General features: G+C 44.8%; 1 protein-coding gene across 1 annotated transcript; it reads left to right on the forward strand.

The window, feature by feature from the left end:
* Window positions 1-217: 217 nt before the first annotated feature.
* PRL (prolactin) lies at window positions 218-9,223 on the forward strand. Its single transcript, XM_045500607.1, has 5 exons — window positions 218-425; window positions 483-664; window positions 3,283-3,390; window positions 5,742-5,921; window positions 8,154-9,223. The coding sequence occupies exons 1-5, from the start codon at window positions 218-220 to the stop codon at window positions 8,343-8,345; spliced, it is 870 nt and encodes a 289-aa protein (XP_045356563.1). The 3' UTR covers window positions 8,346-9,223.
* Window positions 9,224-14,499: the final 5,276 nt, after the last annotated feature.

The raw sequence follows: 14,499 nt of genomic DNA on the forward strand, positions 1-14,499 counted from the left end.
TTAGCCTTATCAGTCACGAAAGCGAAACAAACAGATCCACTGCGCTGTGTGTGTGCTATTTCAGGGTCTAAGATGCAGGTATTAGTCAACACGGAGTTAAAAAATGACAACCTCACAGACAGCCCGACTACCAAAAATCTGCAGAAACCCCCAAGACGTTGAACTAACTTCTAGGAACGACTTAAACACCCCGGCTCAGAGTTCATTTCAGCTCCCAATGTTTGCCGAGTGCAGAAGCACTCCCGGGAGCAACAGAAAGATGCAGGGAGTAACCCGCTTCTCAAACTATGTTATCTGTGCAAATAGAATTATAGACCCCGAGTCACACGGTGGAAGGTGTGGGTTCTTCCCGGCCCCAGCTGTTACAGAACCCGAAGGTGCCAAGGGCGACGGGGAGAGGGAAGGCTTCTGGGACTGGGTTGCCGGTGATGGCCTCAGGCGCACAGGTCACCTCAGAGCGGTGCGTGGTTTTGTGTAAGCAGGGTCACTCCTGTTCCTGCTGCTGCTGCTGTCAGACCTGCTCCTGTGCAAGAGCGTGGCCTCCCTGCCCATCTGTCCCAGCGGGGCGGTCAACTGCCAGGTGTCCCTGCGGGACCTGTTCGACCGCGCGGTCATCCTGTCTCACTACATCCACAACCTGTCCTCGGAAATGTTCAACGAGTTTGTAAGTACTGCCTCTTCCCAGAAGGAGCCTTCCCGGGAAGGCAGGGGCTGTCCTACGCTTGACACAAGAAAGGTGCGGAGCGCCTGGGTGGCTCAGTCGGTTGGGCGGCCGACTTCGGCTCAGGTCATGATCTCACGGTCCGTGAGTTCGAGCCCCGCGTCGGGCTCTGTGCTGACAGCTCAGAGCCTGGAGCCTGTTTCAAATTCTGTGTCTCCCTGTCTCTCTGACCCTCCCCTGTTCATGCTCTGTCTCTCTCTGTCTCAAAAATAAATGATAAAAAAATTAAAAAAAAAAAAAAAAAGAAAGAAAGGTGCAGGAGCCTGATTGAACCACACAACTTTTAGATTTAAAAAAAAAAAAAAAAGCCACTGGTTAGCAAAATGTGCCACAAGAAGAAAGGGACAGTTTCATGAAACCTCAAGAATTCTTAGAGTACAGTAACTCTTTTAAGATTTCCTTTAGGGGCGCCTGGTGGCTCAGTCGGTTAAGTGTCCAACTCTTGATTTTGGCTCAGGTCAGGATCTCATGCTTCATGGGATGGAGCCCCACATCTCGCTCTGTGCTGACAGTGCAGAGCCTGCTTGGGATTCGCTCTCCCCCCCCCTCCCCCACCAAAAGAAATATATAAAAGTAAATAAAAAAAATAAAAATTTCCTTTAATTCCTAAAAAATTTCAGCACCTATATTAGCCAGGTTAGACTGCCATCACAGGGTTCCATAGGTTCTGTGCCTTAAGCCACAGACATGCATTTTCTGACCGTTCTGGAGGCTGGAAGTCTGAGATCAGGACACCAGCACAGTCAGGTTCTGAGAAGTGCACACATCTTCCCAGCTTGCCTTTTCCCTGTCCTCGTGGTGGCAGAGGGTGCAGGTGAGGGATTCTCCTCGGGTCTCCTCTTGATCCCTTTTGGATCAGGACTCCACTGTTATGACTTCATTTAACCTTCCCTACCTCCATAAAGGCCGTATCTTCAAATATAGTACATTGGGGGTCGGGACTTCAACTGAATTTTGGGGGAAACATCCCTCCATAACAACACCTGGCAAAAAGCACTTTCAGGTGGAGTTTGAGAAAATGAAAGCATGCTGATTTCTTGTCCTTGACTGTGGGGTACAGGTCTCCCTAGGCATTCTTCACCTATCATACTAGATATCTAATAAATGACAGTCTCATTGCCCAGAACGGAGTTAACTGAACAAAGTTAAACTAAGCTGAATCCATGTCAGGAAAACAAACAATGATAGCTCTTCTGCAACCCCAAAATGCTATAGAGTGTTATTTTGAGATGTCCAGTGTATAGGTTGAGAACTAGAATAGAAGCGTTGGTTTAGAATCAGAAACAATTATTCTCTTTCTTATTACAGTACTTTGAAAGTTGTATCTTAATTCTTTTAGGTCAAAGAGCAGACAGTATACATATGAGAGGTTCAGTAAATCAAAGGGTCACCATAAAGAATGAGGATCAATGTTTGTATGTATGTATACTATATATATATATATATATAGTATATATACATGGATACAATATATATATATATATATATATATATATATATATATACATTGTATATATATGTATATATACATACACATACACACAGTTCTCTTCAGTCACTGGTTTTTCTTTCCTCCTCCACTTTTGACTGGCTATCTTTTGTCTTTCACATCTTCACAGTTATCTCCTTAATTTTCACAACTTTTCGTAGAGATTACTTTTATGTCCATGTCTTAGCTAGGTGTGTGTGTATGTGTGTGTTTTTTATTCTGAGTCCATTGATTAATATTTCCTAAAATTTTATGCCCTGTTTTTTTGATTTACCATTTGGTCGCAATCAACAAAATGGTATTATGCATCTAGGATGAACATGGTGAGGCACAGTTGTGGGGGTTCAAATACAGCAAAACCTCGGTTTGCGAGCATAATTTGTTCCAGAGACATGTTTGTAATCCAAAGCACTCGTATATCAAAGCGAATTTCAAGAACCATTGGCTTGGTTGTGATCACGTGACATCCAGTGTCATGTACGACTCATATTGCAAGACATCACTCATGTATCAAGTTAAACTTCATTAGAAATGTTTGCTCATCTTGCAGAACATTTGCAGAACAAGTTACTCATAATCCAAGGTTTTACTGTATCAGGCAAAGAAAAGTTATAATTTGATAATAATGCCTATTAGGGGGTGCATATTGGCTTGGACCCCTGGTAAAGAAGATACTAAATGGCAAAATACAGGTATATACGCGCTAGAACAGTGGCTCAAATACTAAAGAAAAAGGAAACTTAGCAAAGTATTTAATGCTTCATATTTTTGGTATTTTTTAGTGTTTGTTTTCCAAGTAGTAATTTGTGGAAAGGGTAAATTAAACAAGTAAATCACAAAGAAGGAAAGAAGGTGGGACTAGAAGAGTTACACTTAAAAAAAAAAATGCACGTACAAAATAAATAAAACACAGAGAAAGGGTGACTTTCTCAATGCTCTGGTTTCAGTTTTCCATGTAGTTCTCATTTAAAATAAAAGATTATACATCAAGTGTGTTAATATTCTGGTAATGGGCTCATTGAACGGATGCTCAAACACCTATAACTAATTGCATTTGCTTGCTTGCTTTCAGGATAAAAGGTATGCCCAGGGCCGGGGGTTCATTACCAAGGCTATCAACAGCTGTCACACTTCCTCCCTCCCTACCCCTGAGGACAAGGAGCAAGCCCAACAGATCCATGTGAGTCTTTTATCCGCGTTTCTCACCAATACCACTGAGGCAGTGCACTGGTAATACCACGCTACACGTTCTTAGAAGTGCCACAGTAGGTAATGCTAATTGCACACACAGACAAATATGGAGGAAAAGCAATCAAAGAGAAAAGACAGTATGTCATTGAAGAATCAGTGGTGAAACCCAAATGCTGGCTCAAGATTGTAGCAGCAGGGTGCCTGGGTGGCTCAGTCGGTGAAGCTTCTGACTCTTGATTTTGGCTCAAGCCAAAATCTTAGGGATCATGAGTTCAAGCCCCACGTTGGCTCCATGCTGACAGCACGGAGTCCACGTGGGATTCTCTCTCTCCTCCCCTCCCCTGCTCTCTCTCTCTCTCTTATTGTAGCAGCAAAATAAAAAAATCTGTAAGTTGTTGATGCAAACACCATTATTTTAACCGATGCCTTAGACCCAGGGTTGCATGTATTATATTGTATGAAAGCCTGCACTAAATTGGACTTCCATGCATAAAGCAGAAGGTTTGCAAAATCATGGGTATGTAAGAAATGCAAGTGCAGTTGTATTTTTTACACGATACCCTTGGCTCCTACACTGGCAGCATTTAACAACACTGAGCACTGTCCCAGGTGAGCCACGTCTTGCTGATTTTCAAAGCTCTCCTTCTGATTCTGCTTCTACTTCTCTGACCCCTACTTCCCTCTCCATTCTCCCCGACTCCTCTGTCCTGTAATGTTATGTATTGTTTCTCACGGCTGCAAAAATCGCCTCTGTTCTGATGACAACAAAGTCTGCATACGAAGCCCCAGTCATTCATCCCAACTCTTCGACCACTGTCATCTCTCCTTTCTGATTCTCTGCCACGGTCACAGTCTTAACGTGACTTCAAATAAGCATCTATCTTCACACACGTATCCCCGTGAATACAATCTGATTCTCTTCACAGCTTTGTTAATGGTACCAGCATTCTGTCTGTCCTCTAAGCTCAGCAATAGTGGTGGTGGTGACAAAATGAAGGATGAGGTACCTGGGTGGCTCAGTCAGTTAAGCGACCGACCCTTGATTTCGGCTCAGGTCGTGAGATCGAGCCCCTCCCTGTGACAGCACTGCTCTCAGCAAGGAGCCTGCTTGGAATCTTCTCTCTCTCTCTCTGCCCCTCCCACGTTTGCACTCTATTGACAAATAAACTTTCAAAAAGAACTTTAAAATGAAGGAAAGGGCGAAGGAGAAGGAGGAGGGGTTAAAACCTATTGAGGCCACTCCATTGCCAGGCACTTCACAGAGCAATTTACATGCACTGTATTTAATCCTCACCAAAAACAATCCCAGAACACAGGGCACCGTGAGGACACTCGCCAAGGTAAGGAAACTGAGGCTCTGAGAGGTTGCGGAATTTGGACTAACAACAGGAGTTGTGAGTCCGGGCTTCGTCCGATTCTAAGCCCTCACTCTTACTCATGATGCTACAACGGCCTTAGCAAAACCAGACGGCCATTCCCTGTGCGGCCTGGCCCTCCATTTCGTATCTGAGGACATGTTGCCATTGCACTGTCACTTTGATTCTTCTCTACTCCTCACTTCCTTTACACTAGCTTAGTTCATGGACCTCAGGGAAGCAAGTATTTTATATCAGAGACGACCCTCTCCTAAGGCTCTCCTGTGGGATCCACAGGGGGCAACCGTCCCTTGTGACTTCCGTTGCAGACTACAGCTGGCATACGCCCTGTTATTCACCTGAGCGGGTCACCAGAAGAGACTGTTCTGGTAGCAGCAGAGGGACAGGGGTTGGTCTAGATTGAGGACAGCATATGCACGAATGCCCTGTCTTCTTTGCTCTTTGTTCTAATATCATGGAGTAAAAATTACAAATCACAAGCGAATACATTAAAGAATGATTTGAGTCATTCGTATGAATGAGTCGCTGGATGAAAATGACTTGCGCCCTCTGTCATAGACACTGGTGGAATCCGTCTTTCCTGAGTCAGGTACTACAGGTGCGTACCGAGTTCCAGCAAACCTCTTTTGGGACCAGCAAAGCTGTCAAACATAGAAGAACTCACTGAGTGGGCGGATGATAGAATTTCCGAGGGAAAACAAAATCCTTCATGCTGCAAACTAGAAGCCTCATTAGATGAAGCAGTTATTCAAATCAGCCAGATTGTTTTCTAATTTTAACAAAGTTTAAGCCAGTAGCTTCAGCTTTTTATGTTTACAACTTTAAGCACCTACAAAATATTTTCCGCGCACACATGAAGAACAAAGAGATAATTCGGGGCAGCCTCTGGGAGCAGAAATCACAAGCTAACCAAACCCACTGTGTTACGATTTATTTAATGCGATTGTTTCATGTGGTCGCTTAGCACGAAGACCTTCTGAACGTGATACTCAGAGTGTTGCGGTCCTGGAATGACCCCCTGTATCACCTCGTCACGGAAGTGCGAGGACTGCACGAAGCCCCTGATGCTATTCTGTCCAGAGCCATTGAGATCGAGGAGCAAAACAGGAGGCTTCTAGAGGGCATGGAGAAGATCGTGCACCAGGTGAGCAGCCTCCAGGAGCTTCCTTGTTTTTCTCACTAATGAAAGAGGTGACCTCCATGGTGGGAAGTGAGTTCTGAATACCTCACTGGGCAAGACCAAAGTTGAGGCACTTTCTATCTTAGACGACTATGAAATAAAGCAAGACTCTAGTAATTCATGCTGGCAGATTCTATTGTTAGTGAACCTTAGGATGCTACCGTGATGTCTGACAGGTGAAGCATTCCCCCCCCGCGCTCCCCCCCCCCCCCCCCCCACACACACAACACAGGAATCCACCAAAGGCTTTCCTCGTCCTGGGCACCAGGGTTTACAATATGTCCCAGGAGAAGAAACCTATAGAGAACAGAATCTGCAAGATAAACATTTTCCTCAAAGTATCCCAGGACACCTGCTACTGAAATTCTGGTTGGGTTCTTTCTCTTTTCTCCCCCACCCCAAAGGAGGACAAAGGGAAGGGAGAAAAGAGAAAATCAAAATCAGATTAGATGGTGTTTTGTACCACTACTCCAGCCCCACCCCGCTGCACATATTTGTCACAGAGAGGAGACTGAAAAGATGGGGTCAGGGCATCAATGCTGCCTCACGAGCACTAGATTTCCGTGGGTCACAAAAGACAGGAGTGTTTCTTTTCTGGCATTTTCTTTGTTTTGTAACTTGCAGAAAGTTGTCTCTTCCTAAATTTGGGGGGTGGGGTGGGGGAGGGGCTTCAAAATCAGAGCCCATTGGGGGCGCCAAAATTAAAACTCATGCATTTCATCTCCTCTACTAATGTCAAATTTACATGGAGTTAGTATTTGCAATATAGATCCCCAATCAGATGGGATGCTTTCAACACGAATGAGTTAACATCCGAACAGCTTTATGAAGTTCTCAGACAGCGTCATCTAAAGAAAAAGACAGGACTTTAAGAATAGCAGGAGTGATTTTCTACGTCCCTTGTTTTGTACAAAGTACACGTCATCATGTGTCCTTTTTGTCAGTTTCCAGGGAGAAGCCTACAGCACATTTCCACCTTGAGACATGAAATAAACACCTGGGTTTTCAAATTATTTGCTTCATTACTTTCTGAAGTCACTACACTGTTCTAGAACACTTCAGTTTAATGACTTATTTATTCTTAGGCATATCATTGTCCCCTGCATGGTGGATTTCGTCTTAGAGCCCAAGCACCAAAATTACACCTAAGACGCAAGGCAACACAAACATACACTACAAGCTGCACACACACTTTAAATTCCAGGAGAGAATCCCAGCTTGAAAATAGTCTTACTCTGCAGGTGACAGTTCAGCAGATCAGGGTCTACGGTTATCCTGCACTTGTACCCAGCAGCTCTCAAGCTTGCCTGGTGGCCAAGCAGGCAACTCGGTCTCCGGGTCCTCGGGGCATTCTCGGCTTGCAGCGGCCCGGGGAGCAGGCACCATGGGGCCCCACCCTGACGTCCCTCCATGTCTTTTTGTTATCACGGTCAGGCTCCCCAGCCTACCACTGACCCCTGCCCTCGAAGGGCGTGCTGCTGGCACCCTCACTCTTTCTACGGGCACCTTCCACAGCATGTCCCCCGCCAAGAGACCTCAAAAGCAAACGGCTACTACTTATAGACATTTGGGGGTTATCGGTCCCGGGTGGACTGTGACTGTCTCCTATTTCAGCAGATCCTCTTAGGGACAGTCAGCACTAGAGGCCCTGCACCTTAAGGCATCAGGCGCCATCCCTATCATTTCTGAGGTCTGTCGTCCATACGCTACACGGAGAAGAGAATCGGTGTGAAGCGAGAAATAGATAAATGTAATTGTGGTGACGTATCAGAAGAAATCTGGAACAAAGAACACACGAGAGACAAGGTTCAGGACACGAAAGATATCCTCAAGGAAGAGATCTGAAGCCACCCCTCCACTGTCCCTCGGTCACACTCATATATACGTAGGGTGCAACTCCATTGCGACTAAATCTCTCTCAATATACACACACCAGCTTTGTAGTTCTCTCTCTCTTTACTCCTGGGCAGATATGCATCATCTGTGATCACATCCATGTTAGAAAACCTACATCTGAATTCGGCTTCTACTGCTCAGACTATTAACAGATCTCTGATACACCAGCTCAGTAATCTACGCCTCCCTCTAGAGAGCGTTGACGCTCATGCCTCTTCCCCAAATCTTCGTTTGACAACGGGAAGGAACGCAGACAAGCGACTACTAGTAATACTAAGTTGCTATCTTTTTGGTGACTAGGTTCATCCCGGAGTCAGAGAAAACGAGGTCTACTCCGTCTGGTCCGGACTCCCGTCCCTGCAGATGGCTGATGAAGACTCTCGCCTCTTTGCTTTTTATAACCTGCTCCACTGCCTACGCAGGGATTCACATAAGATTGACAGTTACCTCAAGCTTCTGAAGTGCCGAATCGTCTATGACAGCAACTGCTAAGCCCGTATCCGTCCCATCTATTTCTGGGAGGGTCCCTAATGATCCGTCCCGCAGCAAGCTCCTCTTAGTGTTATAGCTTTTTAATGCACGCACGGGTGTAATGGGTCTCATCTTAAAAAATAAAAACGGACTCCTCCGAGACGTCAAAATCAAAAAAAGCAATTCGTCAAAGTGTCTCATTTTCATTTAGTAGAGAATCCAAAGAAGATCCATCACCACCATTGAACAGTTCCTGTTAAAATTTGTCACAAATAGCAGAAGCTAGCATTAGAAACAAGACCGTTAACGGCTTCCTTGAGGTTCACAGTAAATTATTACAGGTCAAATGACCAGAATCAAAGAATTAGAGAATTACGCATCCTGCTGGTCCTGCTACCAGAAAGAGGGAACTCTCAGGACTCTCTGAAAGTCAGCCACACACCATGTTTGAACAGACAATGTAAGCACCATGAAGCTGTGATGTGGCCTCACAGTATGAGGCTTACTGAGCCGTCTAAAACTTGGTAGGCTACCGTATTCGTAGATTTGAGCCGCTATAACAAGACGTCACAGACTTACAACCAGCAGAAATATTTTTCTACATCCTGGCCAGGGGAGGCCATAGCAGGGAAGTCACAGACTTCTCCCTGTGTCCCCATGTGGTGGAAGGAGCCAGGGAGCCCTGCGGGGTGTCTTTTAGAAGAGCACTAAATGCCATTATGAGGACTCCAGCCTCATGACTTAACACCTCCCAAAGGCCCCACTTACTGCTGCTATTTGTTACTTTCTGGGGTTTAGGATTTCAACATCAGAAATTGGGAGGAACACAAACACTCAGATCAGGGCAGATTCCAACATGTCATGGTGTTATCCTTCTCCAGTGGCCGTTCTCAACCATGTAGCACTGAACTCCTCCTGGTGGCATCATCACGGACGCATCTCATAGGTTTGAGTTATTCTTGGTCTCAAAAGTCCATTCGAGTCTCCTTTCAACTCCATTTCACACTCAACCTGTTTAATGTTTTCCTCCGCCCCTTTGTGGCTCGTGGGACCTACCAGGGGGAAGCAAATGTGGTCACTTTCTGCAAGGTTTCTTCCCCCTCCCACTTCTGGATCACCATCTCTCTGGGCCACGTTGGAAGGGGATAGAGATGAGGAGAGATGGTCAAGTTCTGACATCACTGGCTTTCACGGTGTCGCTGTAGCCTCCTCACTGCCAACAGGAGCTAACCTTGAATTCCCTCGAGTGGCAAGTGGCTCCCTGTGGGGCACCCTTGTGATTTTCCAGGACATTCACAAGTGAGGGCATCCTACTGTCTAGTGTATTTACCAGGGAAAATACTCGGGCTTGATTCTTTCTCTACCCCCACAGCTGTGCCCCCTGCTGTATCCCCCCAACCTCTCTGCTGCTGTGTCCTCGCCCTGCCAGCACCCTACTGGGGAAAACTGGCTCAGGGCCATCTGTCTCCTTGGGAACCCACAGCAAACTCATGCATCATAACCACTGGAAACAACCAGGAGGCCATAATACTGGTTTGCTTTTTATCTCATCCCAGGGTCTCCTGACAATCTTCTTCTCTTCCTGTCCACAAAGACACAGAGTGGATCGGGAGGTTAGATTCATGAACACACATGAATCTGAGGAAAGAGATGTGGCTTTCCCTTTCTTTTAGAACTGATGAGTAATTATCTCTGTCAGTAATTGTCAGAGAGTTGGCCTTGCAAATACTCCCTGCTAGGCCACTGAATCCTAACACCCTACTCCTTCTACACTTGGTCTTCTGCTGGAGAAAGGTGACTGGATTAGGGGAGCTCAGCTTGTCCAATTGCCACTAAACAACATGGGATTAGGGCCAATCTCTTCCGGCCGGCCGCAGAAGGCAGTGGGATTGCCAGACCGTTTCCGCAGCAGCATAAGGGCTTTGGCAGGCATTCCTCGACAGCAGACAATAAGAATTACTCCATCCAACATCCTGACAGAGAGGAAATAAAAAGGTAGAGCAGGAAGAGGATGAAGAGGAAAAAGGAGGCGGGGAAAAAAAAGAAGGGGAAACGTGAGTAAAAGACTTCGGAGTTGTGAAGGCTGAGATGCTATTAGAATACGGGATTTGGTAAAGACTTCAATCTATTGCTTAAATTTTATACCATAAGAGCAAATATTATCTAACATTTTCCTTATACTCGCCTTTCCTCTTCTCTCTTCCTTTGCTGAAATTTGCCTTTGTATTCAAGTATTCTTTGCCCTTACTCATTAATTTGAAATAGCTCTAGAGATGAGCAAAACTTGGCACATCTTCAGATCAGAACTCAAGTCAATCCTCCTCGTCCTGCAAAGAAATCTTTCCCACATGCACAGGAATGCTGCCCAACAAAACCAAACTCTTGCGTCATGGCCAGCATTATTTTATCTGGGTCCTGCTTCTGACTCTAGCTGTGATGACCCAAACCTTTCAGAACACAACAGAATGCCCCAAACCAATCTTGAACCACCCCTTTCTCCAGCACGCACGCAAAAGGTCAGCTTTCTTCTTTTAAAAGGAAGGCAAGTCAGAGAAAAACCTGCATGCACTTCCTTTCTCAGTCATTTACTGCTGAAAACATCTAATTCTCTTGTGTTACCCACTTAACTTCCTATTCTTCCATTTCTAAATATTTCCAACAGAGAGGATGGTATTTACAAGGGGTGAAGTTTGGTAATAAATGGACAATGAAACCGTATAAAACATAAGTTCACCACTAGCCCACAGACATCTTCATGTATTTGTCTCTCACAAAGTTTATTCCCTGCACAAATTCCGAGATACTTGAGATAAATAACTGAGGTGATGATATGAAAAGGTTTCTCACAGCTTGACCATGACATATGAACTGAACACTGTATTTTTCAGACAAGATTGAGCGGAGCCATGGGTGTTCTGTGGAGTCAGCAAGGGGTAGGCGGAAAGGGGATATTTGGGAAGAACATAACAATCACTCCCCTGCCAACCGGAGTGTGTCTATTTTCTTCTTCTTTTATAGATTTCCACGTAAGATTACATTTGAAGAAACGGGCCCTGCTAGAGGAAGAACGGTAGAGAAACACACAAACAAAAATCCTTGAAATTCACTGATCTCATAGGTTAGCCAATCATGGGCACCGTAAGAACTAAAAGAGGTTTGGAAAACCTCTATCCCCTAAAAGTTTGTTCTCAAGTTGTAGAGAAAGAGTGGGGGGCATACACATACAAGTTACTGTACCAAATGGTAGAGAACAGTCAGCATAGCAGGTGATGCTAACCAAAGCACTACAGTGAATTAAACGATGGCGAGAAGACGTCTGGATGTGAGAACGAGGGAGCTTCTTGGACGGACGGCTTCACCGTGGGGTTGTGAAGGGTTGATGGGGTATCGATAGGCACAAAACTAGAAGACGGAATATCTGTTGACTCATTTAAAATCATTTTGTAACCTAAGTATCCCCTACCTCTTGAGCTCTTAACGCAAAGCGAACTGAGCTGTTAATGTGTAAAGCATTATAAGGTGTCAGTAAATAATCAAATTTGACCCAAGTACAAGAAATGCTCACATTTTTAACAGACGTATAATAGCTCTCACTAGTATGCTCTCCTAATATGCTCTCCACATTAACAATGAAAACCACGCGGGGATTGCTCATGCATTGCGGAGGATCACATATGTCAATTTGGAGAGTTTGTACTTACTCTACAAGGCAACAGGAAACCAGGAGATTTTAGTGCAAGAGAGCAGTATGTCCGGAATTGGAAAAAGGCAACACGAACCCGCTTTGGAGGGTTGTGGGAGTGTGCGACTGGCAGAGAAAAAGAAGCGGCCGGGAAGCAAGTTGGAAGAGTGTTATGACATCCTACAAGAAAATCAAGGAGGGCTCCATCAAGCCAAGAGAAGCAAAGCACATGAGACGTGTAGGCAGAGCATCAGGGCTTGACTGCCTCAAAGAAGCGAGGCAGACATTAAGAGTCAAGAAAGCATCCATGCACTTGGAAGAGTAAATGAAAGATGAGAAAGAGGAGAGAGAAGATCAATTAAGGTTTTGTCCAAATGCATCTGAACTCAATTTCCCTGTATCTCATCAACTTTGTACCAGAAACCGTCAAAAATGTTCGGTTACTTTAGCAAATCACAGAAATGAGTACACACAAGAGCCTCGGCTAGACTGTATCCAATGCCAGAACCAACGCATTTATCCGAGCTGGTGAGGACGAGTGCTAAGTCACCGGGCTCTTTCAACACTTACATTAAGACATACACCGTAAAGCACAGTGGATGAGTAGGAATAAAATGAAAACAACTCCTGTGCTCATAGAGCCAGCCCTGCACAAAACCTAAACAAAAGTCATGCCTCCCTCCCCCAAATGCGTCCATCCTCCCTAAGAGTGTCTCACTCTCTCTTGAATCCACTCCTGTCTCCTGTCCCTTCATTGTCTTACTCCCAGCAGATGGTCAGTTAGTTGCAAATCAAACCAATGAACACTGTCCACTCCTAAGATAATCTTCATATTTAAAGTCTCTTGAAACTGAAAAGCCTTTAATCCCCTGAAAATATAACTCTAATAGTGAGATGACTGCGCCCCAGCATCTTTCCAAAATGCCCCCTGGGCATCCAGACTTGACTCTGCTACTCAGAAAGCTTCTGCAAGAACCATAACCTGTTTGGACAGCAAAGATAGGAAAGACAAATGGAGCAATGAACAACATTGAGAAAGCAAGGCAGGGACAAATGGGAAAGATAACATAGGTTTTAAAAACGGGTTCACATTTGCACGCCAAGCCAGCATGACAGGAGCCAGGCGAGCCTCGGTGACGGCTCTCCGTGAATTGGCTACAAGAAATCTTACACAACTCAACTGTTTAAACACAATTCTTCGATTCTAGCACTCAGAGCCACTCGTCTCACTTAATTGCGCTCCCAGAAAAGGAATATGCTTATTGCATATTTCCAACTGGCTAAGACAGGAAACTCTAAGAGTTCTCATCGCACACAAAAAAATTTCTGTAACCACGTACGGTGGTGACTGTTGACTAGGCTTATTATGGTGATCACAATACATACAGATATCGAATCCTTATGCTCCTTATGCTGTACCCCTGAAGCTAATGTAATTGTTACATGTCAACTGTACCTCCATAAAAAATAGTAAAAGCAAGCAAATTTATTTAAAGGAATAGACTTCTATTTTGAATAAAGAAATCAACAAATACGGTTTTCTTTTTTAAATACTGTATTGTAGGGGTGCCTGGGTGGCGCAGTCGGTTAAGCGTCCGACTTCAGCCAGGTCACGATCTCGCGGTCCGTGAGTTCGAGCCCCACGTCGGGCTCTGGGCTGATGGCTCAGAGCCTGGAGCCTGCTTCCGATTCTGTGTCTCCCTCTCTCTCTGCCCCTCCCCCGTTCATGCTCTGTCTCTCTCTGTCCCAAAAATAAATAAACGTTGACAAAAAAAAAAGATAATAATAAAATAAATACTGTATTGTAGATAGCATATTGGGTCTAAAACTTCATCTCCAGATGTAGTTTATGTTTATGCAGAGAAAAAGAAAAGGGTCCTAACCTTGTAACATTAACTGCAGGACATTTTAGCTACAAAAGCTAATAACGATCACTAAATCCTAAAAGTTGTAGGCCAGTCTAGTTCTCTGCTATTGGTCATTTAATAAACATTTAGTGAATTCCCACTTTACCCAGGCACTGTTTGTAGGTGTCCAGTTTACATCATTGAGCAAAGCAGGCAGACGCTTTCCCTCATGGAACAGACATTGTCTCTTAAGGAAGACAGACTACCCACAATAGACATGAATACAATCACACCATAGTATGATAGCAGGTGACCCATGCTATACCAAAAGAAAGAGTAAAGCAAGGTAAGGAATTTAGGAAGTACAGCTGGAGAAAAGAGAAGTAAATTTTAAAGACTGGTGAGGGGCGCCTGGGTTGCTCAGTTGGTTGGGTGTCTGACTTCGGCTCAGGTCACGATCTTATAGCTCATGAGTTCAAGCCCTGCCTCAGGCTCTGTGCTGTCAGCTCAGAGCCTGGAGGCTGCTTCCGATTCTGTGTCTCCCTCTCTCTGCCCCTCCCCTGCTCACATGCTGTCTCTCTCAAAAATGAATAAACATTTTAAAAAATCAAAAATAAATAAAAATAAAGACAGGGGAGAACCCAGT

This window comes from Leopardus geoffroyi, chromosome B2 (assembly GCF_018350155.1).
Source record: "Leopardus geoffroyi isolate Oge1 chromosome B2, O.geoffroyi_Oge1_pat1.0, whole genome shotgun sequence".
NCBI lineage: Eukaryota > Metazoa > Chordata > Mammalia > Carnivora > Felidae > Leopardus > Leopardus geoffroyi.